General features: G+C 36.9%; 1 protein-coding gene across 10 annotated transcripts in view; it reads left to right on the top strand.

Annotated features, from left to right (window-relative positions):
- The window catches only part of LOC105488046 (mitogen-activated protein kinase kinase 5), a 262,603-nt gene that overhangs the window by 94,407 nt on the left and 142,590 nt on the right, over positions 1-25,606 (top strand). For all 10 annotated transcript variants that reach the window (XM_011751800.3, XM_011751772.3, XM_011751745.3 and 7 more), the window contains exons 10-13: positions 4,622-4,690; positions 4,780-4,861; positions 17,366-17,427; positions 23,371-23,419. In XM_011751800.3, coding sequence (XP_011750102.1) covers positions 4,622-4,690; positions 4,780-4,861; positions 17,366-17,427; positions 23,371-23,419 — 262 coding nt within the window. The remainder of the gene's footprint in view (positions 1-4,621; positions 4,691-4,779; positions 4,862-17,365; positions 17,428-23,370; positions 23,420-25,606) is intronic.

The following is a 25,606-nucleotide window of genomic DNA, read 5'->3' as shown; positions in this document are numbered from 1 at the left end:
TGACTGCTTATATTTAACTTGACAACTCATCCTTTTTTGTCCTGGAGGTGTAGTGGAGAGCAGTGGAAATGCACTAAGGTATTTCAGTTTCTCACTTAACCCTTTCTCCATGGAATGCTTCATATTCAAATTCTCTCCAGTTTGAAACATTTAGCACTTCTAAGGAGAAAAAAAATAATGAAGACTCAGGAAGTCCGTACTTTTCTTGGACTTCAAAAAGAAAATTAGTCTTTGCCATGGTTTCGCCATTGCCTTCAAATAAGGAATTGGATTTGTTTATTTTTAGCAGTTTTAAAGCTCACTCACAAGGATACCCAGGGGAAGGAGAATTAACCTTCCACCCAGAGTGCCAAGTCTCCCAGAAAATAGAGAGCATTTGAGTAGAGTTATTTTAAGGAGGGTTTTACTTTTCCTCTGAAGTTCTCAGAAATTACTTTATTCGTTTTTTCCATCATTTTCGAATCTCCACTATTCTAGACTAAAGCAAATACCAACAATGATCAAAACAAATTAGAGTACAGCGGATTAGCTCCACAAATACAGTATTCCTTACTACATTTTAGGTCAGTGTGGCATTTTTATTTATTTGGTGGTGTATGTTTTTCGTTTTAAATTCAGTTGTGGAAATCAAGCAATCTATTTCTTCTGTCTAGAAACAGCTTCTTATAAAGAGGATTATAGTTGTAAAGACTTTAGTTAAATCCCACATCACTTACTAGGCACTACTGTGAGTTAGACCCTGTGTGGAGTGCTGAGCGGGGGATAGAAAAATGTACAAGACTCAGCCCTTGCCCTTGAGAGGCTCATAGCCACTCTAATCTTGAGACTTCGTTTTTAGGAGATGAGGGATACATGCAGAATGTACATATTGAAGGCCAGAGCTAGACATTAATTTTGATGGAGGGCTTTGAGGTGAGCTTCATGGAGGCAGTGGTGGCATTCAAGCTGGGTCTAAAAGATAGAACAGAATTTTTTTAGTCAGTGCCTGGAGTGGAGAGAGGAAGCACACCCCAAGTAGAGGGAACAGCAGGAGCAAAGGCTGGAAGTAGGGAAAGCACAGGATATATGTGTATACCAGGAAATGTCATCTGATTTCACATGAAGGGTGGGTTTGTGGTGGGAGTAGTGGGAAAAGGAGTTAGAATAAGTTGTCTGTATCATGGAAGAATTCCTTGAATGTCCTGCTAGAGTTTTAACTTTATTGTAGGCGATGGGAACACAATTAAGGTTCTTGATTAAGGGAATGATATATTCACAGCCAGTAGTTTGGGGTTAATTCCATGATGTTGGCTAGCAATGTGGAATCATGTCATTTCTAGGTTGGTGGTGGCCTGGGGATGCAATATATCTTAATAGTCATATATCTTAGCACTGAATAAATGACATTTTTGAAACCTTAAATAAATGGTTCTCAAGCTTACTTTGGATTAGGAATTACCTGGGGAGCTTTACAAAATAACAAAGATGTGGGCCCAACCCCAGGGATTCTCATTCTGTTGTTTTGGGGTAAAGCCTGCACCTTGGAATTTTTTTTTTAAGTGCCCTAGGTATTATGATTTGAGGCCAGGGTTGAGAACCATTGATTTAAGGTCAATAATAACTTCACTCCTTTTAGCAGAGATTTTTAGAGTGAGAGATTCCTGGTACTTGTCATCATAGTAGGAATATTTTATGCCGTAGGATTGAACTGACGCTAGATGAATTAATTTTGTTGGTAAGTTTTACACAAGAACAAAAATGTAAGTGAATATTGTTGGCAAATGACTATTGATCAGGAGAAGTGTTTAAATGTTTCTTGGCAGTTTTGTATTACACTTACAGTCTAGTTTCCTGAGAGCTTTTATAAATAATCCCAAAGCAAACTTTTTTTATTTTTATTTTTTGAGGCAGAGGCTTGCTGTGTCGCCCAGGCTGGTGTGCAGTGGCATGATCTCGGCTCACTGCAAGCTCCGCCTCCTGGGTTCATGCCATTCTTCTGCCTCAGCCTCCCAAGTAGCTGGGACTACAGGCGCCCGCCACCATGCCGTGACTAATTTTTTTGTATTTTTAGTAGAGACAGGGTACACCGTGTTAGCCAGGATGGTCTCGATCTCCTGACCTCATGATCCTCCCACCTCAGCCTTCCAAAGTGCTGGGATTACAGGAGTGAGCCACCACGCCCAGCCGCAAACTCTGGATAGAAACCACCTTTGCCTTTCTTCCCCCCACCTTCCCCTACCCCAAATCAATACCTGGCCAATGTCAGGACTATAAAATGTACTTTAGAATTGTCCTTTTCTTTCCTTGCTCTATCAGCAGTTTACAATGCATCATTTGTGGTTTTTTTCTTCAGTATGATTATATATATGTTCTTCAGTTGTAATACAAAATGTAATTCAAAGTCGAATGGTATATAACTACACTATCATAGTAATTCTGAATGTTAAGTTTTTGTCTAAAAATGTCTAGAGTCTGCCACAAATCATAAAAATTGTTTTCCACCTGTTTTATTCTCCTCACTGCCTTTTTAAAGTAAAAACAAGCTGGGCATGGTGGCTCACGCTTGTAATCCCAGCACTTTGGGAGGCTGAGACAGGTGGATCACCTGAGGTCAGGAGTTCAAGACCAGCCTGGCCAACATGGTGAAACCCTGTCTGCACTAAAAATACAAAAATCAGCCAAGTGTGGTGACAAGTGCCTGTAATCCCAGCTACTCGGGAGGCTGAGGCAGGAGAATGGCTTGAACCCAGGAGGTGGAGGTTGCAGTGAGCCAAGATCGTGCCACTACACTCCAGCCTGGGCAACAGAGCAGGATTCCGTCTCTAAATAAATAAATAAAACAATTACTCTTGAATTATTTTCACTGACATGCTGAGTAGAATTTGAGCAGTATGGTCTTCTTTCTTTAAAAAATACGTGTTTGAAATAAACTAGAATTTATTCTAGATAAGTTTATAAATGTTTTACATTTATGGGTTATAAATCACTATGGGTAATATCACTCAGTGATTGATATTTTAAATAAACCATAAAGTACTGAAAAGCCCATGAGACTGAGTCCAGAGGAGGGGGTCCTACCATTCCCAGGCTCTGTGGCTCCTGGGAAGGAAACCTGGTTTCCTCCTCACTCAAAAGAAGAGAGTTAATGAAATAAGATTTCTTTAAGCTTTAACTTTCTATAACAGTATCAGCAAAGAACATTACCTGACTGGGGGGGAAAAAAAAAAAGATGATATATTTTAAAAACTCCTTATTTCTCTCATAACTAAAAACCCCACTTAAAATGTCATTTTTGGCTGGGCATGGTGGCTTACGCTTGTAATCCCAGCATTTTGGGAGGCTGAGGTGAGCGGATCATTGAGGTCAGGAATTCAAGACCAGCCTGGCCAACATGGTGAAACCCCGTCTCTACTAAAAATACAAAAATTAGCCGGGTGTGGTGGCAGGCGCCTGTAATCCCAGCTACTCGGGAGGCTGAGGCAGGAGAATCACTTGAGCCCAGGAGACAGGTTGCTTGAACCCAGGAGACAGAGGTTTCAGTGAGCAGAGACCGTGGCACCACATTCCAGCCTGGGTAACAGAACAAGACTCTGTCTCAAGAAAAAAAAAGTCATTTTTTGGCCAGGTGTGGTGGCTCACGCCAGTGCTTTGGGAGGCTCAGGTGGGCAGATTACTTGAGCTCAGGAGTTCGAGACCAGCCTGAGCAACATAATGAAACCCCTACCTCTACCAAAAATGCAAAAAATTAGCTGGGCATGGTGGCACACCTGTGGTTCCAGCTACTCGGTGGCTGAGGTTAGAAGGTTTGTTTAAGCCTGGGAGGCAGAGGTTGCAGTGAACCAAGATTGCCCCACTGCACTCCAGCCTGAGTGACAGCGTGAGACTGTGTCTCTAAATAAATAAAATGTCATTTTTATTCATCATCCTCTCTGCTTATTGCCTAGTGTCTGATCACAAATCACAATATAGTTCTTTTTTAAAAAGACAGGATTTCGCTCTGTCACCCAGGTGAGAGTGCAGTGGTACAATCATGGCTCACTTCAGCCTCAAATTCCTGGGCTCAAGTGATCCTCCCACCTCAGCCTCCCAAGTGGGTTGGGACCACCTGATCACACTATACCCAGGTAATTTTTTTTTTTTTTTCTGTAGAGATGGGATCTTGCTATGGTGCTTAGGCTGGTCATATACCCCTGGCCTTCAGGTACCTTGCCACCTCAACCTCCCTCTCAAAGTGCTGGGATTACAGGCGTGTGCCACTGCACGCGGCCAAGACAATTCTTTTATATTGGTTTGAGGGTCATTCCTATGCTCCTCTTTTGAAAATAGCCAGCGTGGCCAAAATAGAGTGCATAAATTAAGAGTGTTATAACTTAACTGACTTTTAAAGCCATTACTGTTGACCTTTGAGACCTGGCTTTTTTCTTTGGTCCCATCAATCACTTCTGTACCACCTCCCCCAGTTCAGAAGGACAAAAGGTTAGACAGATGCAGATACAGTTTGTATTACTGGGAATTATAGTGGTAAGAAGAAGGAAGTGGGGAAGAATAAAGGAACTACCATTTTTTTAGTTCTTATATTTCATAGTGATTATAGCTAATATAATTAGAAGGTGAATAAATATTAATACCTTTCTATATTTAGGTCATACTACTAGATATTACACTGGAACTTCAGAAGCAAATTATGTCTGAATTGGAAATTCTTTATAAGGTAATTTTTTTCATAATTTTTATTTGTAAAGCATGCCTATGTTATTGACTTGCAGGTTTATAACTACTTTTGTCTTATTTTTGTTACAGTGTGATTCATCATATATCATTGGATTTTATGGAGCATTTTTTGTAGAAAATAGGATTTCAATATGTACAGAATTCATGGATGGTGAGTTTTCCCTTTTATAATACTTTTTAAATGATTTTTAGAGTATATAGTGCTTTACAACCTGGTTTTGATATAGATATCAAGTAGAATTAAAAATAATTAAAATATGCTAATAATTACCTCATTTATACTGTAAGATTATTTCAGTGTTAAGTGTTCCTGGGGTTAAATATTTTTAGCTGAACTATAATTTCAAGAATTGAACTTCACTTTTATTGAAAATTTAAATAGAACAGATTAAATGCTAGTCTAATCGGTGGTTTGATATTTGATTCTTTTGCACAATCTGTCTTTACTTGCAAAACAGACGTTCTGTTCTTTTAATGTTTCAATAGCCAAAACAGATTTTCTTTTAAAGAAATCTATTAACCCAATGTCCTCTGTCTTTCAGAAAGAAATCGGTTCTTAATTGCAAGATAAGAAATTGTTTTTCAACACAGCTGTTTAGCCAAGATGTGTTTAATTTTCTTTGGACTTTAGCCCTTTCCTTCCCTCTCTATTTTTTTATTCATTTCTATTTTGATAGTTCTTTCTTGACCTGAATATTATGGCAAAATACAGATTTCTGGGGACATATCAGTGAAATGATGTAATCATTATTATTGTTTACCAATTTTAAATCTAAGCAGTCTTTAAATTTTACATATTCAGTTTTCCATAATCTAGTCCATTAAAACACAACTTTAGAATATATAGTTAGTTCCTTGTGGAGATTCTCAGTACATTACTAAAGCAATTAGTTTGTGCCCTGCAAAACTTTAATGAGCCAACGTTGATACCTTGATACTATAATAAGGTGTATAACGTGTTCTAAATTACTTATAGTAGAATGTCAAGAATTAAACATCTTACAGCCATATAGGTAGTATGATAACTGTGGAGACTGACTAGAAAAAGTGGATTCATTGAGCCAATACATTTTACTGTGTTGTAACTTTTATCATTCTTTCTTTGAAGTCTTCAGTTTTTCAGTTCTTCTCAAACATTTTTGTCGAGACCAGGCATGGTGGTTCATACATGTAATCCCAGCACTTTGGGAGACTAAGGTGAGAAGATTGCTTGAGTCCAGGAGTTTGAGACCAGCCTGGGCAATATAGTGAGATCTCATCTTTACAAAAATAATTTTAAAAATATGGCTGGGCGTGGTGGCTCACGCCTGTAATCCCAGCACTTTGGGAGGCCGAGGTGGGTGGATCACTTGAGGTCAGGAGTTCAAGACCAGCCTGACCAACATGGCGAAAACCCGTCTCTACTGAAAATACAAAAATTAGCCAGGCATGATGGTGCAGGCCTGAAATCCCAGCTACTTGGGAGGCTGAGACTGTGAATTGCTTGAACCTGGGAGGTGGAGGTTGCAGTGAACCGAGATCGCGCCACTGCACTCCGGCCTGAGTGACAAAGTGAGACTCTGTCTCAAAAAAACAAAAAAAAAAAAGAAAAAAAAAAAAGGAAATTAGCCAAGCATGGTGGTACATGCCTGTAGTCCCAGGTTACTCTGGGGGCTAAGGTGGGAGGATTTCTTGAGCCCAGGAGATTAAGGCTGTAGTGAGCTGTGATTGTGCCACCACTGCACTCCACTCTAGGCAACAGAGTGAGACCCTGTATCAAAAAACAAATAAATTAAAATTTTTTATTGAACTATAACTCAGATACCATAAAATTCACCTTTTAAAAGTGTACAATTCCATGGGTTTTTTTTTTTTTGAGACAGAGTCTTGCTCTGTCGCCCAGGCTGGGGTGCAGTGGCCGGATCTCAGCTCACTGCAAGCTCCGCCTCCCGGGTTTAGACCATTCTCCTGCCTCAGCCTCCCGAGCAGCTGGGACTACAGGCGCCCGCCACCTCGCCCGGCTAGTTTTTTGTATTTTTTTTTAGTAGAGACGGGGTTTCACCGTGTTAGCCAGGATGGTCTCGATCTCCTGACCTCGTGATCCGCCCGTCTCGGCCTCCCAAAGTGCTGGGATTACAGGCTTGAGCCACCGCGCCCGGCCCCATGGTTTTTAATATACTCACAAGGTTGTGCAATCATCACCACTGTATAATTCCAAAACATTTTTTTTACCACCCTCAGAAAGAGACTTCCTACCTATTAGTACTCACTCTCTAGTTTCTCTTTCCTCTAGTCCTTGGCAACCACTGATTTATCTTCTGTCTCTATGGATTTACCTATTCTGGACATTCCATATAAATGGAATCTGATAATATATGGCCTTTGTGTCTGGCTTCCTTTATTTAGCATAATGTTTTCAGTGTTCATCCATACTATTGCATATATGAGAACCTCATTCCTTTTTATTGCTGAATAACATTTCATTGTATGGCTATACTCCATTTTGTTTATTCTTTCATTAGTTGATGGACATTTGGGATAGTTCTACTTTATGCATAATTATGAATAATGCTACTCTATGTATTTGTATACAAGTTTTGTGTGGACATATAGTTTCATTTTTTTTTTTTTTTTTTTTTTTTTTTGAGACAGAGTCTTGCTCTGTCACCCAGACTAAAGTGCAGTGGCACAATCTCGGCTCTCTGCAACCTCTGCCTCCTAGGTTCAAGCAGTTCTCCTGCCTCAGCCTCCCGAGTAGCTGGGACTACAGGCGCGTGTCACCATGCCTGGCTAAGTTTTTGTATTTTCAGTAGAGGTGGGGTTTCACTGTGTTAGCCAGGATGGTCTCGATCTCCTGACCTCGTGATCTGCCTGCCTTTGCTTCCCAAGGTGCTGGGATTACAGGTGCAAGCCACCGTGCCCAGCCAATGTTTTCAGTTCTTTTAGGTATATACCTAGGAGTGGAGTTGCTAGGTCATATGGTAGCTTTATGTTTAACTTTTTAATGAACTACCAAACTGTTCCAATTGATTTTACACCACTTTGCATTCCTACCAGCACTGTATAAGGGTTCCGTTTTCTTCATATTTTTGCCAATACTTGTCATTATGTGTCTTTTTAAAATTGTGGCCTCGTAGTGTGACATGGTATCCCATTTTAGTTTTGATTTAGACTTCTCTAATGATTAATGATGTTGAGCATCTTTTCATGTGCTTATTGGCCATTCATATATCTTCTTTTAAGAAATATGTTTTCATATCCTTTGTCTATTTTTTAAATGAGTTATTGGGCTTTTATTGTTGAGTTGTAAGAGTTCTTTATGTATTCTAATACTTGGCTCTTATCAGATGTAGGATTTTCAAATATTTTCATTCATTGTTTATCTTTTCACTTTCTTTTTTCTTCTCTTTTCTGTCTTTTTTTTTTTTTTTTTTTTTTTTTTGAGCTGTGGTATCATATTGCCCAGGCTAGTTTTGAACTCCTGGGCTCACGTAATCCTCCCACCTCAGCCTCAAGTTTTATTGTTTTAGCTCTTATATAAGCCTTTGATTTATTTTTGAGTTAATTTTTATATGTGGTATGAGATAGGGGTCCAAATTTATTCGTTTGCATGTAGATATCCATTTGTTCCAGTACCATTTGTTAAAGACTATTTTTCCCATTGAATTTTCTTGTTATACTTGTTGAAAATTGACCATAAAATATATTCCTGTACTTTTAGATCAATGCATATACATCTTGCATTGATCTAGTTGTCTATCTTTGTACCAGTACCACACCGTATTTGATTACTCATACTTGATAACTCTAGATTATTATAGTTTTAAGTTCCGAATTGAGAAGTGTAAGTGATCCAACTTTGTTCTTTGTTTTGGCCATTTTGAATACCTAGCATTTTTATTTGAATTTTAGAACCAGCTTGGCAATTTCTCCAAAAAATCCAGCTGGGATTTTGATAAGAATTGAATTGAATTTTTAGATCAACTTGGGGAATATTGCTGTCTTTAACATTATTTAATCTTCAGCTCCAAGAACACAGATGTCTTTCAACTTAGGTCTTCTTTAATTGTTTTTCAATGATTTTAAAATAATTTTTAGGGTATGAGTGGTAACTATTTGTTAAATTTACTTCTGAGTATTTTTAACGCTTTTTTTCTTAATTTCATTTTTGGATTGTTCATTGCCAGTGTACGGAACTGTAATTGATTTTTATATATTGATCTTGTATTCTGCAACCTTGCTGAACTTGTTTACTAACGTTAATAGCTTTTTGTGGATTCCTTAGGGTTCTCTATATACAAGATAATACCACCTGCAAACAGGTAGTTTTAGTGCTTTCTTTTCAATTCTGGATGTCTTTTAGTTCCTTTTCTTGCTTAATTACCCTGGCTAGAACCTTCAGTACAATGTTGAATAGACTGACGAGAACAGACATCCCTTCTCTTGTTCCTGACCTTAGAGGGAGAGCTTTTAGTCTTTCACCATTAAATATGATGTTAGCCATGGGTTTAGAGTAGTTGTCCTTTGTCAGGCTGAAGAAATTCCCTTCTATTTTTAGTTTGTTGAGTATTTTTTTTTAATCATGAAAGGGTATTAAATTTTGTCAAATGCCTGTTTTATGTCTATTGAAATAATTGTGCATATTTGGTCCTTTATTCTGTTAATATATGGTATACTGTATTAATTTATTTTTGCAAAATGAACCAGTCTTGCAGTGTTGGAATTATTCCACTTAGTCATGATGTGTAATTCTTTTTATATGTTCCTGGGTTCAGTTTGCTGGTATTTTCTTGATGATTTTTGTATTCATATTTATGAGGGACATTGGACTAGTTTTCTTTTTTTGTGATGTCAGTGTCTAATTTTGGTGTCAGGATAGTTCTGGCCTTATAGAATGAGTTCAGAAGTGTTGCCACCTCTTCTGTTTTTTCAAAGAGTTTATGAAGGATTCATGTTAATTCTTTTTTTAAAAAAATGTATGGGCTGGGTGGGGTGGCTCATGCCTGTAATCTCAGCATTTTGGGAGGCCAGGGCAGGTGGATCACTTGAGGTCAGGAGTTTGAGACCAGCCTGGCCAACATGGTGAAAGCCCATCTCTACTAAAAGTACCAAAAAAAATTAGCTGGGCCTGGTGGCATATGCCTGTAATCCCAGCTACTTGGGAGACTGAGGCAGGAGAATCGCTTGAACCCAGCAGGTGGAGGTTGCAGTGAGCCAAGATCATGCCACTGTACTCCAGCCTGGGTGTCAGAGACTCTGTCTCAAAATAAATAAATAAATATTTTTATGGAGACATACTATTTTACGTATTTATGGAGTACATATATAATAATATTTTGATACAAGCATACAATGTGTAGTAATCAACTCAGAGTAATGGAGATATGCATGACCACAAACATTTATCATTTCTTTGTGTTAAGAGTATTGCAATTCCACTTGGGTAGTTATTTTGAAATATACAATAAATTATTAATTGTGGTCACCCTGTTGTGGTATCAAACACTGGATCTTATTCTTTCTATCTGACTATACTTTTTTACCCATTAACCAACCCCTCTTTGTCCTATCTTTCTCACTACCCTTCTCAGTCTCTGGTAATCATCATTCTACTATGTCTCCATGATCATTTGTTTTTGGCTCCCACATATCAGTGAGAGAGCATGTATGTCTTTCTGTGTCTGGATTATTTCATTTAAAATAATACCCATGTTCTTGCAAATAACAGGATTTCATTCTTTTTATGGCTGAATAATATTTCATTGTGTTTATGTACCACATTTTCTTTATCTTTATTTTTTCTTTGATGGACACTTAGATTGATTTCGTATCTTGGCTATTGTGAATAGTGCTGCAGTAAACATTAGAGTGCACATATCTCTTCAATTTACTGATTTCCTTTCTTTTGGATATATACCCAATGGTGGTATTACTGGATCATAATAAGGTAGTTATACTTTTAGTTTTCTAGGGAATTTCCATACTGTTTTCCATGGTAGCTGTACTAGTTTACATTCCCATCAGTAGTGTATGAAGGTTCCCCTTTCTCCATATCCTTGCCAGCATCTGTTATTCCCTGTCTTTTTGATAAAAGCCATTTTAGCTGGAGTGAGAGGATATCTCATTGTGGTTTTGATTTGCATTTCCCTGATAATTAGTGATGTTGAACATTTTTTCAAATGCCTGATGTTAATTCTTCTTTAAACATTTGATAGAATTCACCAGTGAAATCATCTGGTTCTGGTGTTTTTGGGGTGTGTCATTAGTGTGGTTTTTTTTTTTTTTTAAATTATGGTATAATACTCATACAAAAATTTAAACCTTACTAGCCGTTTTATTAGTCCATCCTGTGTTGCTATGAAGGAATACCTGAGACTGGGTAATTTATAAAGAAAAGGGGTTTATTTGGCTCATGATATTGCAGGCTGTACAAGAAACATGGTGCCCAGCATCTGTTTATGGTCTGGGCCTCAGGAAGCTTCCATTCATGGAGCAAGAGAGAGAGGAGGGAGGTTCCATACCCTTTTTAACAACCCAATCTTGCAGGAACTTAGAGTGAGAACTCACTCAATTTTGTGAGAATGGCACCAAGTCATTCATGAGGGATCCACCCCTTTGACCCAAACACCTCTCACTAGGCCCCATCTTCATCATTGGGAATGAGATTTCTTTTTTTTTTTTTTTTTTTTTTTTGAGACGGAGTCTGGCTCTGTCGCCCAGGCTGGAGTGCAGTGGCCGGATCTCAGCTCACTGCAAGCTCCGCCTCCCGTGTTTACGCCATTCTCCTGCCTCAGCCTCCCGAGTAGCTGGGACTACAGGCGCCCACCACCTCGCCCTGCTAGTTATTTTGTATTTTTTAGTAGAGACGGGGTTTCACCATGTTAGCCAGGAGGGTCTGCATCTCCTGACCTCGTGATCCGCCCGTCTCGGCCTCCCAAAGTGCTGGGATTACAGGCTTGAGCCACCACGCCTGGTGGGAATGCAATTACAACATGAGTTTCGAAGGGGACAAATATTCAAACTGTGTCAGCCATTTTAAATGTGTAATTCAGCAGTGTGAAGTACATTAACATGGTTGTGCAACTGTTACCACCATCCATCTCCAGAACTCTTTTTATCTTGCAAAACTGAAACTCAATAACTATTAAATAAAAACTCCCCATTCACCCCCGCTCCCAGCCCCTGGCAAACAGCATTATACTCTGTCTCTATTTGACTACTCTAGGTACCTCATATAATTGGAATCACATAGTATTTCTCTTATTGTGTCTGGCTTATTTCATTTTGCATTATGTCCTTAAGGTTCATCCATGTTGTAGTATGTATCAGAGTTTTCTTCCTTTTAAAAGCTGAATAGTATTTGTGGTTAGTTTTTTTTTTATTACCAACTCAATCTCTTTATATACAGGTTTAGTCAGATTTTTTATTTTTTCTTGAGTCATTTTTGGTAGTTTGTGTTTTTCTCAGAATTAATCTGTTTCATCTAGGTTTTCTAATTTATTGATACACAGTTGTTCTGAAAATCCTCTTATAATCCTTTTTATTTTTGCAAAGTTGGTAGTAATGTTCCCTCTTCCATTCCAGATTTTAGTTTCTTGAGTCTCCTCACTTATTTTCTTGGTCGGTGTAGCTAAAAGTTTGTCAGTTTCTCTGTTTAAAAAAAAAAAAAAAAAAAAAAAAATTTTTTTTTTTTTGAGACGTAATTTCGCTCTTGTTTCCCAGGCTGGAGTGCAATGGCGCGATCTCGGCTCAGCGCAACATCTGCCTGCCGGGTTCAAGCCATTCTCCTGCCTCAGCCTCCGGAGTAGCTGAGATTACAGGCGTGCGCTACCACGCCCAGCTGATTTTGTATTTTTAGTACAGACAGGGTTTCTCCATGTTGGTCAAGCTAGTCTTGAACTCCCGACCTCAGGTGATCTGCCTGCCTCGGCCTCCCAAAGGGCTGAGATTACAGGCATGAGCCACCATGCCCAGCCAAAAGATTTTTTTTCATTTAAAATGAAACCGACTTTTGGTTTCATTGATTTTCTCTATTGTTTTTTTCTGTTCTCTGTTTTGTTTATTTCTGCTTTAATTTTATTATTTTCTTTTTTTCTGCTTTGAGTTTAGTTTTAGCTTGATGTTCTTCTTCTGCTTAAGGTAGAAAGTTAGGATATTGATTTGAGATCTTTCTTCTTATTTAATGTAGGTTATAAATTTTCCTCTAAGCATGGCTTTAGTTGCATCCTAGAAGTTTTGGTATGTTGTGTTATTTTCATTAATCTCAAAGTATTTTCCATTTTTCTATGACAGAAATCTCTTGTGATTTCTTTCTGACCCATTTTTATTTAGGTATGTGCTGTTTAATTTCCACATATATGCACTTGAGAAGAATGTATTCTCCTGTGGTTAAGTGAAGTATCCTTTTCATGTCAGTTAATTCTGATTGGTTTGTAATACTGTTCAGTATTTTCTTATTAATCTTCTGTGTAGTTTTGTCCTTTTCTGAAAGTGAGATATTGAAGTCTGAAAAACTAATATTTTTGAGTTGTCTGTTTCTCCTTTCAGTTCTTTCAGTTTATGTTTCATATATTTTGGCATGCATGCTAGGTGCATGCATGTTTATAATTGTTATGTCTTCTTGGTAGGTTGATCCTTTTATCATTAGAAAATGTCTTTGTCTCTAGTAACAATATTTAATAATAGTTATCTAAAAGACTATTTTTTCCACTAGTATAGTCACTCCAGCTCCCTGTTGGTTACTATTTGAATAGTATATCTTTTTTCATCATTTTTCAACCTGTTTGTGTCTTTAAATGTAAAATACCTCTGTTGTAGACAGCATATAGTTGGATCATTTTTTAAAAAATTAATTCTGCCAATCTCTTATTTAATTAGAGTGCTTAAACCTTTTACATTTAATTTAATTACTAACAAGGTGAGATGTATCTCTCCCATTCTATTTGTTTTCTATGTGTCATGCATTTCATGTTCTGTTATTGCTTTTTTTATGTCAAATAGATATTTTCAAATGTACCATTTAAATTTCCCATGGTTTCTTTTGCTCTATTTTTTTTAGTTATATTGTTAATGTTGCCCTAGGGATTACAATTAACTTCTTAACTTATAACAATTTACTTCGGATTAATACTAACTTTATTTTAATAGTATACAAAAGGCCGGGCATGGTGGCTCATGCCTGTAATCCCCGCACTTTGGGAGGCCGAGGTGGGCAGATCACCTGAGATCAGGAGTTCGAGATTAGCCTGGCCAATTTGGTGAAACCCCATCTCTACTAAAAAAAAAAAAAAAATACAAAAATTAGCCAGACGCAGTGGTTCATGCCTGTAATCCCAGCTACTCGGGAGGCTGAAGCTGGAGAATAGCTTGTACCCAGGAGGCAGAGGTTGCAGTGAGCCGAGATCGCGCCACTGCACTCCAGACCGGGCGACAGAGTGAACTTTGCTTCTGTATTGCTCAATTTCTTCTCATCTCTTTTATGCTGTTATTGTCATATAAGTTACGTTCTTATACATTGTGTGTCCAAAACAAATTTAAAATTATGCCATTGTCTCTTAAGTCATATAGGAGAACAAAAGAGATACAAACAAAACATACATTTATCCTGTCTTTTATATTTGCCTATGCAGTTACCTTTACCAGTGTTCTTTATTTCTTCATGTGGATCTGAGTTACTGTCTTTTAACTTCAGTCTAAATTTCCTTCAGTCTGAAAGACTGTATTTTATTTCTTGTAGGGTAGGTCAACTAATGATTAATTCTCAGTATTCTGAGATAAATTTTCCAGTTTATTTGAGAGTATCTTAATTTCTCCTTCAGTTTTGTAGAATAGTTTTCGCTGGATATAGAATTTTTGGTTTACAATCTTTTTCTTTCAGCTGTTCAAATATGTCATTCGCCTGCCTCTGACCTCTGTGGTTTCTGATGAGTAATCAGCTCTTGATCTTTTTGAGGATTATTTGTAACTGAAATGTCACTTCTCTTGCTGCTTTCAAGATTTTCTTTATGTCTTTGGCTATGGATAGTTTGATAATAATGTGTATAGGTATAGATCTCTTTTGACTTTATCCTATGTGAAGTATACTGAGCTTCTTGGATGTGTAAATTCACTTTTTAACATCAAATTTAGGAAGTTTGGGGTCATTGTTTTCTCAAATATTCTTTCCATTCCTTCCTTTTCTCCTCCCTTTCTAATCTCCTGTTATGCATATGTTTGTATGCTGGATGGTGTTCTCCAGGTCTCTGAGAATGTGTTCATTTTTCTTCATTTTCTTTTCTTTTCATCATTAGACTGGATAATCTCCATTGACCTATCTTTACCTCCTTTGATTCTTTCTTCTGCTTTCTCAGATACGCTGTTGATCCTGTCTAATAAATTTTCATTTCAGCTATTATACTTTTCTACTTCAGAATTATATTTGGTTACATATGACTTCAGGGAACAAAGAAAAGTGACAGATCACAGAGAACAAACCAGTAACTTTGGAATCATGAGCAAAAAGTTCAAACCTACCGAGCCACAGATGAATGAGTTTCTAAATGCCTTGAATACCACTACCTCAGCTAAAATTAAATTCTGTCAGTTTGCATCATAGTAGTATCACATTGCATGAGACTTTTTAAACTGCAAAAGGTTCACGTGTGATTCTCAAGCTATGTCACATCATGGGGAAACCTTTTAATTTTTTTTTTTTTTTTTTTTTGAGATAGGGTCTCGCTCTGTCACCCAGGATGGAGTGCAGTAGTGCAATCTCTGCTCACTGCAACCTTCGCCTCCCAGGTTCAAGCGATTCTCCTGCCTCAGCCTTCTGAGTAGCTGGGACTACAGAGTAGTGTACACCACCTTGCCCAGCTCATTTTTATTTTTTTGGTAGAGATGGGGTTTCACCATGTCTCCTAGGCTGGTCTCAAACTCCTGACCTCAAGTGATCTTTCCACCTTGGCCTCCCAAAGTGCTGGCATTACAGGTGTGAGCCACTGTGCCTGGCCACCTTTTAAATCTTTAACTTCTGAAACTTCAAAGGTTCAGGTCTTCTCTGAGCTCTGCCATCAGCTGACTCCTGGCTTTAACTAGAACATTCACATCGCTGGGATTATTTTCCCCACCTGTCAAGTAAGGTCGCTGGACTGATCTTTAATGTCCTTTTCTGCACTAATGTTTGATAGGTCTAAGAGTTGCCATTTTTGATAGATCTGTAGGATAGAAATGATAATAAAACAGAGAAAAATTAAACCAACCCCCTCTGCCATTTTTAACCTGATAAGAATTACTGAATTGCAGAAAAAGAACTCATCAAACTTAACAGGAACTCTTAATCCTGAGTGGATCTGCCACATCGTTTTTTCACCGATGACATTTTTCTCTAATGGACAGGACAAGATGAATCAGTGATGGCACAGAGCCAGCTGTGTAAAGATTTAGCCATATGAATAGTTAAGGAAAGCGGGTCTAACTGAGGTTAAAAACCAGTGAACTACCTCAAAATTAGATTCCTTTTTGGCTTCTTCTACTGATAATGGTGGTAAGGTAATCTTTGCTTTTTGGGTTTAGCTTGTTGAAAGCATTGTCCATTTAGTTAATTAAGCCCTGATTTATATCCTTTGTAAAAGTGAATTCTCTTAGAAGTTGTTACTGGTACATCTGGATGGATTTTCACCTCCTAGTTTTAAGCCATTCAGGTCATTCACTTCATAAGGGATTGGTCCAATAAGCTGCATTTGTCAGTCTTGCAAATACCAGCATGTAAAGCTTGATCTTTTTTATTCTGTTTATCCTTCATACTGCCAATTTATCTGAAAGATCAATGAGAACATAAAATGTTTTTCTGCTGTATTCTCACTTTTATTACATCTGTAATAAAAATGTCATTTTAGTAAATAAGGATGGTTCAGTTCATATCAGATTTTTTTTCATTATCTTCCCAGTAGCACCCAGAGCCAAAGTGTAATGTTTAGTTACACTTTGGTTTCCCAGTTTCTTGTTCAAATCTGCAAACTATGAGCAAAGGTTAACTAAGAGTGATCATTTTTCTGTATCTGCTTTAAATGGGATAAATATAAAGCCAGTAGCCATATATATAATATATGCATGTGTCTGTATGCATATAAAAATATTTGTCAAATACTCTGAAATAATTTTTTTGTAGAACTGAAAGACTATACCTCAATTTGACTCTTAAAGAAAGATGATTACATATTGTTAAAATAGATCTCATAATCATATCATTAATGAGCAAAGTAGTGGTTCTCTGCATATATTCCAGCTTTTGTTGGATTAATGTGAAAATTCTAAGATAGTACCCGGATTTACATTTGAGAAAAACTGTTACAAAAGGCAGGCACCTAAATGTAATTGTCATATTGATCTTTATAATTTTGTGTATGTATTTAAGTTTACATAAAGTATAGTTTCTTAGCTTGCCTTTGACTAGTTTCTTTCAGTTTGTCATGTATGCAACTATACACTTCAGAATAAAATGAAAATATCCACTTATACTTCATCAGGAAGTATTATTATGTTATAGATAACATTGGACTAAAAACAAGTTTTATACTACACATCCAATGTATGGTGTAGGAAGTGTAAGAACGTAGTCTCACAGTGAATTCACAGGAGGAGCCCAGTGCATTGTTCGGGTAGTTTCATTTGTAGTAATATGGCATGTTTATCTCTACAGGGGGATCTTTGGATGTATATAGGAAAATGCCAGAACACGTCCTTGGAAGAATTGCAGTAGCAGTAAGTATATGGCTTCAGTTTTAGGAAATTTGAGTGATTTAATCCTTCTAATCAAGCTCACTCTTCTTATATTCTCAATGTTTTTTCTTGTTCTTCAATCCCAGTTGGCTCCCAAGACCTTCTTGACTTTCTCCTGTTTTGTTCTTTCTTCTTTTCATAGACCAGCCCACCTACCGTCACAACATAGTCACACACTTATGTATTCCAACCTGTTCTAGTTTCATGTGTTTGCAGGGACCTTGCTGTTCTTGTTGACTCGTAAAATTTCCAAGTTGTTCTTAAAAAAAAACAAAAACAAAAAAACTGCTTTTTTGTTTTGTTTTTACGTTTTGTAGTTATGATTAGCATATGTTTTGCAAATACTTAAAAAGTCTGAGTTATTAAAGCAGTCTATGAGAAAACACTAATTTGTTAAGAACAAAGTAGTATTAGTAAAGATTTTTTGCAGTCTTTTTATGTTCTTGGTTTTTAATTTTTTCATCAACTATATCTAGAAATTTATTCCCTTTGTGATTTAAAGCATTTTTTCCATATTCATGTACTTTCTATATACACTAATATACTGATGAAATTGAACTAAAATTACTGTAATGTTCTCATAAGTTCCGTATTTCACATTTATAATAATGTAGGTTAAACAGTGTCTGAGAGGAGTCATGGGGTGGTGTAATAGTAAACAATTGCTAAGCTAAAGGCACTATGATAACTTCAGTGGTTTATTGCAGAACAAAGTGATTGTACCATGTACCATATAATTAAATGGCTGATTTTCACATTCATTATGCATCAGACTGACAACTCAAATTCTTTAATCCAACATGGACACTTATTTAGTCTTAGTTCATTGTAATTCACAGCTTTCCTTTTTTCTTTCTAATTATTAGTGTGAACTGCCCTGGGTGATGAGAACTTTCTTTTCTGATGCTATTGCTGCTAAGTAGCTTCTCATCTACATGTGTAGGTAGATTAGTATGAAATTTGAGTACTTAAATCACTATTTTAGATGAAAATAAAGTTTCATTTCCTGTTCTAATGCCAGGAGAGTGAATGCTTTGTGGCTTTTGGCAGTTCTTGGCTGTAAAGTTTAATAACATGTATAATAAAGGGCAAAAAAAGGCAAGGATACCAATTGAAAAAGAAAAAAGTATACAAGTTCTATATACTGAATTATCTATGGAACTTGGCAAAAATAGAAATCTCCCATCTTCAGTAGAGAAGCATGTTCTTCCTGAACTTCATAAATCTTACTTCCCTCTTGTTTAGGGCATCCACACAAGGCCACCAATCTTTTCAATTCTACTGGAGTAGGAAGACTGTTGAAGTGAATAGAGTCAGCAGAAAAAATAATTCAGCGTCAAATGCAGGGCTTGCCTATTAAGTGAATGAAAATATGACACAAATTATTTTAGTGAAAGGCATTAAAGTAAGTGCTACTCCAAAGGATTGTTTATATTTGCTCTTACATTTTTTTTATTAGGGGTTTTTCCCCCTAAATATGTGTCCAATTTCTCCAGCTTTTATGACTCATCATGTCATAGTAATGAAAACTACATACAGCTGTAGTAGAAGAAATGCTTTTAATAATTTTGCTTTTTGTCTGCCACTTTTTATAAATTTTGCAGGAGCCTGGGTTTGTGTAATGCCTCCAAAGTGTATTTTTTTTTAATGTATCCTGAATAGGCTACAAATTTGAATGATCATTTGTTGCAGGTGACGAACACCAGATTGGCCCATGGCTAATACCTGACACTAGGAGGGTTGTACTAGTCAAAATAAGACTAGCAAATTGATGGGCTGTGGGTTATGGTGTGTAAACTAAATATTCCCACAGTCTGATTGTGTTCCCGGTATCCTTGGTCATCTCTCCAAAAGTGTACTGAAGATGGCATCAACATCTTTCCCTTGAGTTCCCTCATTGAGGCCAAGAAAGCACAAGGGTGCTATTGCCAAGTGAAAAGCAACAGAATCAGAAAGAGAGAGTGGGAAAATCGGTGTATATTGAATACTTCCTGTGCTAATCACTAATGCATGCTGTCTATACAAATATTATGTCATTTAGTCTTTACAGCCACCATGTAAAGTGTGGATTATTGAACATACTCTGTGCACATGCAAGATGAGGTTTGGAAAAGTTAACCAGCTTGCCCAGAGTTATCATCTAATTAGTCAGTACAAATTTGAACACAGGGCTGTCTGACACCAGACCCCTTGCTTTCTCAGTGTGTTCTCCTAACAGAATGAGAGGAAAAAAAAAAAAAAAAATAGAGGCAAGAGTGAAAGAAAGAGCTAGGCTAAAAAATAAAAAAAGAGACTTATGAATGAGAAAATAATGGAGCAAAACAATTGCTTCAGATTCTTTTCATGTCTTTAGGTATCTCTCTTTTCCCAAATTAACTTTATTTTCCAGGGTCTAATAATCTGGCATGCAAGGCAGATTCATAGGTCCAAGGTTCATTACAGCATGGACCTCTGTTGACGTCTGTGATATGTTATTCAAATTTTCTCCTGTAAAATGTATGGCAAGAGAGTTCCCCCCGCCAAGGAATTTATACATACCTGGTTTCAGCCTTCCAACTTGCTCAGTGACTCAGTGGTTTTTCTCTACTATCCATTTGAATATGGTCTCCTATAAAGAGGAATGAATGCCTTTCTGCCTTTCCCTGCCACCCAACACATTCTGTTTTTCTTCTCATTTCTGAAGCAGTGACATTGTGTACTGTATTTTGAGTGCTAATGTTGATTGAAGTTGTCCCTGAAAGGAGGTGCACTTGACATGTCAAGGAGCGAGTGATTGACAACAGATATAAGTACTTTTAGTGTCAAGGCTTTGTCAAGTCATTGTTGTGAAACCCAGCCTACTGAATACCAATAATATCCTTTAGATTTTTCAGTTCACAGATTTCTAGCTCCTTTTTCACCAGAATTTACATGTTTCTAAAGGAAAATGTAGTGTATTTTGACAAAGAATAAGAATATTTTCTTTTTGAATCTCTAACAGAGTGAATAATTTTAGCAAATATTATAAAATCAGTATTTGTTTTACTTTTTCTACCTGATAATCAGAATATATTGGATTGCCTTTCCTTACATGTTTTCTGAAAATTCATTTTGTATGGAACCAATTTTTAGTGGTGAGCTATCTTTAATGGATAGTTTTTATAACATGCAGCTAAGCTTCTAAGTTGAAAATTTTAACCCTACTTCCTCAGAACGGAGAAGATGATCACCTCCATGCTAAATAAGATGACCTCCTCCTATTACTCAGAGAGAAAATTGTTATCGTTATGGATGTTACTTTTTATAAACATTTAAAGAAATATTTTTGTTATGTTTCCTTCTGTGATAAAATTATTAATATTTTGATATTTTCTTGCTGTATTGTCTTCCTGTCCAGAATACATGTGTTTTATTGTAATGCCAGTTATTTCCAAACTCTGGAAGAAGTCATTTGCTATAAAAATGTATGCTGTTCTCTTAAAATAGACAAACATATACCGGGATTGATGAATCTATGTAAGCAAATCTTTCAGGAGCACATTGCACCCTTTGAGAACAATTAAAATATGTTAACCTCTGCTCAGTATTAATTGATACAGATTTTTGTCTTCTAGATCTTTTGGAAATTGGCTTTCTCCCATTGCATTTCTTATTTTACAGTTGCTCTTAGGCTTCCTTGATCAACTTGAATCCTTGCATATTTAGCCCCTAACGCACTTCTTACCATTTTCAAGATATGTAAACCACTCAGTTACTTCTCATGGTAATGGTAGGTTTTCTTGTTCTTATAGTCCTGACTTACCCAGAATTCTCTATAATGATGAATACTTTTAAATCTACAGTAAATTTTGACTAGTAGTGATTTGTTCAGTGTATCTGGTGTCAAATTATGAATAGTCAACCTTGAAATTGGTAAGTTCACACTCATGTGCATATAGGGTCAATGGTTATGAATAAAACATGTGCATTTCCTTTTACAGCAATTTATATGTAAAGATTTTTTAAGTTTTTAATGGTGACCACTGATTAAATTTTCCACATAGAAGGGAGTACTTGTAACCCATATACTTAGGGTCATGAAAACACCTTTTTCTCAGTATCTCATTCAACTAATTACTCTTAACTCATGCTATGGAAGTGAAAACTGCAAATCTAATTCAGATGTTTGTATTTTCTCATTTTATTTCCTTGACCTGCCTTTTTAATACCTTGCCTTGTCAACATATATGCTTTGCGCTAGCCAGACTGGCTTGTGAGGACCATCTTGATATACTTCGTTCTTTCCTACTCCAATATACTTTATAAATTTGGGGGGACCTTTTTGTTTTGAGATTATTTTAATCTTATAGAAAAGTTGTGAGACTAATACCAAAAATTCCCACAGATGCTTCACCTATATTCCCTAGTTGTTAACAGTTTACCACATTTGGTTAAAAATCTATAAACATATTTTTTCCTGAAACATTTGAGAATAAGTTACAGATACCACGGCCTTTATCCCAAAATATGTTAGGTATCTATTTCCTAAGAACAAACACATTATCTTACGTAATCACTGATTAAAATCAGGAAACTAGTATTGATGCAATATTATTATCTACTCAACAGCCCTTATTTGAATTCCACCAATTGTCCAATAATACCCTGTATAGACCAAAGAAAAAAAATTCTGGTTCTGGAAGTTTAGGATTATTCTTTGCATTTGGTTGTCATGTCTCTCTAATGCCTCAGTGTTTGTCTTTCATGACTTTGATATTTTGGAAGAGTATATTGCCCCAATACTTTGATTATATATTTTAACCTTCACCTAAACACTTCCTTCTCTTTTTTTCATTTAAGTTAAATCCGTTACTCAAGACACAACACCTTAGTAAACCTTTCTGACTCCTGATGGGAAAAGCAGTTTCTATTCTACCCACTGCCTTATTTCATCAGTTGACTTTTTTAAAATGTCTCTCCAGGCCAGGCATGGTGACTCCCACCTGTAGTCCCAGGGATTTGGGAGGCCAAGGCAGGAGGATCCCTGGGAGTTCAAGACCAGCCTGGACAACAAAACAAGATCACATCTCTACAAAAAATATTTTAAAATTAGCAGGGTGTGGTGGTGTGCACCTGTAGTCCCATCTACTCAGGAGGCTGAGATGGGAGGATTGTTTGATCCCAGGAGTTTGAGGTTACAGTGTGCTATGATTGCACCACTGCACTCCAGCCTGGGCAACAGAGTGAGATCTTGTCTCAGAAGAAAAGTTTCTCCTTGGTCATAAGTGTCCTGACTTCAGAAAAAGTTTTACACAGAGAAGTATAGAAAATTAAGAAAGCCATTGTCCGTTTTTCCTGTCCGTCTCCTTGCCTGGCTTAGCATCATTATTAATTCAGCATAGGTACTTCCAGATTATTTTATATACACATGCACTTATTTCTTTCATTTGGAGTACCTTATCTTCAGAAGATTATAAGCTCATTAAAGGTAGGAACTGTGGCTTTTGCATTTGGTTTTCCCGCAAAGCCTCACACAGAAATGGGAGATGTTCAGTAAATGCTTATTGATTGACAGAGTTTTAAAGGAAGAGTTAGGCCAGGCGTGGTGGCTTACGCCTGTAATCCCAGCACTTTGGGAGGCTGAGGCAGGAGGATCACTTAAGCCTAGGAGTTCAAGACCAGCTTAGGCAACATTAGTGAGATCCCTGTTTCTACCGAAAAAAAAAAATAGCCAGGCGTGGTGGTACACATCTGTGGTCCCAGCTACTCAGGCAGCTGAAGGGGGAGGATTGCTTGAGCCCAGGAGGTCAAGGCTACAGTGAGCAGTGATTGTACCCTACAGCACTTCAGCCTAGGTGACAGGGTGATACCCTGTCTCAAAAAAAAATGTTGATATATTTAAATATGGAAAGTTCCTTATAAAAACCATAATTGATAATTGTACTGTTTTCTTTTTCCTAAATTTAGGTTGTTAAAGGCCTTACTTATTTGTGGAGTTTAAAGATTTTACATAGAGGTATGTGCTGGGCTTATAAGCTTGGGCTTAATTGGGTGGGGTTGGGTCTCTCCAGATACCTTGATTTTTAAAGTAAGTGTTCTGACATTTAAGCCAGCTGATACATCTGGTACTCAAAAAGATGGCTGCTTTATAAATGTTATTTTTCTTGTTTTCTCCATCAACTGCTCTCATTTAGATTATAAACTTGGTAGTGTGTTTTTGTGAATCACCTTTGTCAAACTTGTAAAAAGATATTTCATAGTATTTGAAAATAACAGGATCTTGTTTGTCTTACTTAACTCTTGTTAATGCAAAACCTTTGCTTTCTGTACAGTTACATCCTTCCTTCTAGTAACATTTCAGATAGTATCACACACTGTTCCTTAAGAGATTGCTTCACATACCTGGAAAGAAAAACTTTATTTTTAATTTTTTTTAAAGATGGGATCTTGCTATGTTGGCCAGGTTGGTGTTAAACCCCTAGCCTCAAGCAATCCTCCTACCTTGGCCTCCCAGAGTGCTAGGATTCAGATGTGAGCCACTGCGCCTGGCCAAAAGTAAAACTTTAAATAAGATATTGGTGAAAGCATCAGGAATAGTCCCCTTGTCCGGTAACAGAACACATGAGAGAATAATCAGATAACTGTTGAATATTGCAAAAGGAATCTCCTTTTGTTTTTTTAATGTTTCCAAAATATCTTAATTCATTTGGAGCAAATTATTAAGTGAGAAAGAGACTTTAACAAAGCAACTTCAGGGCCTAGTGTTACTAACAGTGCTGTTTAATTTTACACATCTGCTCATCTTAGCTTTATGTGCATTTGGGGAATGGAACAGCATACACATTAGATATGATTAAAGGAAAGTTTTTTTTTTAAGAGTGTAAACTGTGAGATGGAGAAAACAACTGATATTTTCAACTGTGATGTCATATCTGTCACTACAGGTTGTTTTCTTTTGTGGTGGTTTTAATATCCTAGTGATTCCACATCTCTTCTGAAATCCTGCTCCTTCTTTTTAATAAGGGTATCTAGATTTTGACAAATAAAATATTCAGGTTTTTGAAGGTATTTATTCTGACTAAATGAAATCATAAACTAGATTTCTTTTTAAAGCCAGTCCACTCCATTTCTAGAGTATAGTTGGTGCGAAAGGTAAGTGTAGGGAGAGTGAGTTTTGTTAGTATTACTTTCTCTGGGTATAAATAAGTGTGTAAACACATTTGGTGGATGAAAGAAAAATTAGCATTTTTGACTACCAAGAGTAAGAGGTAACAATATTTAACATTGTATAACTTATATTGTTTCTATTCCCTGTACTTTTACCTCCCCACACCCAGCAACCCATAAAGTGGTGACAGCCATTTTAATAAGAATTAACCCAATAGTCAGTTCTCAAAATTTGATTGATTTTTTTAAAATGGACATCTGCCATCCATTTGACAAAAGAACTAAAGGGAAAACATCCATTCTTAATAGCAAAGCTTTCTTTAAACGGACAGTGCCATGGAAATTCGAGTGTTATTAGAAAGTGAGTGTTAGGATCATCATGTACTCTGGGCATACAGGTTAATTCTGGCTTATAATGAAATCCCTCTCTAGCTATAACTTTGTGCAAGGAATCTTAGTAGCACAAAGAACTATGGTGGATAGGGAAATACGTTTTAGTTATTCTGCCATTATCTTGATTTTTCTTCTTTAAAATTAGAAATCATGCTGATAAGTTGATGTACCTTTTCGTATTCCTCTATCTAAATTTTTTTGATTTTAATTTTTACTCTGGGTTTGGGGGAAATAACTAAAATTTTCATTTGAAATGGGATCTTGATAGACATGTTTCAAATGGATTTGTCTGGATCTAAAAATAATGTCGAGGGTCAGATTCTCAGTATAATCACTTTATGATCACTGTGACCAAACTTGGTTGACCAGAGCCTGTCAGAAGCCAGTAGGTCCTTTTTTTCATCCCTGGTTGCAACTTGGGCTAAGAAAGGGCTCTTTTGTTAGTGATGGACAAGGGCTGCAGTGGTTTGACTGATGGAGAGCATAGAGGTTTCAAAAGGGAATCCTGGGCCTGTACTTATTTTTTCAGTTGGTGCCAGCCAGCCCAATTCCTACAGAGAAATGCCACTTGTTGTGAGAAGATATCTGTTGGGGACAGATTAGCAGCAGTGGTAGAGGGCTGACAAGTCCCCTCAAGGAATTT

The sequence above is a fragment of the Macaca nemestrina genome, chromosome 7 (genome assembly GCF_043159975.1).
Source record: "Macaca nemestrina isolate mMacNem1 chromosome 7, mMacNem.hap1, whole genome shotgun sequence".
In the NCBI taxonomy this organism is placed as follows: domain Eukaryota; kingdom Metazoa; phylum Chordata; class Mammalia; order Primates; family Cercopithecidae; genus Macaca; species Macaca nemestrina.
The sequence above is the reverse complement of the archived record's forward strand: the minus strand, read 5'-3'. Positions and strand labels throughout refer to the sequence as shown.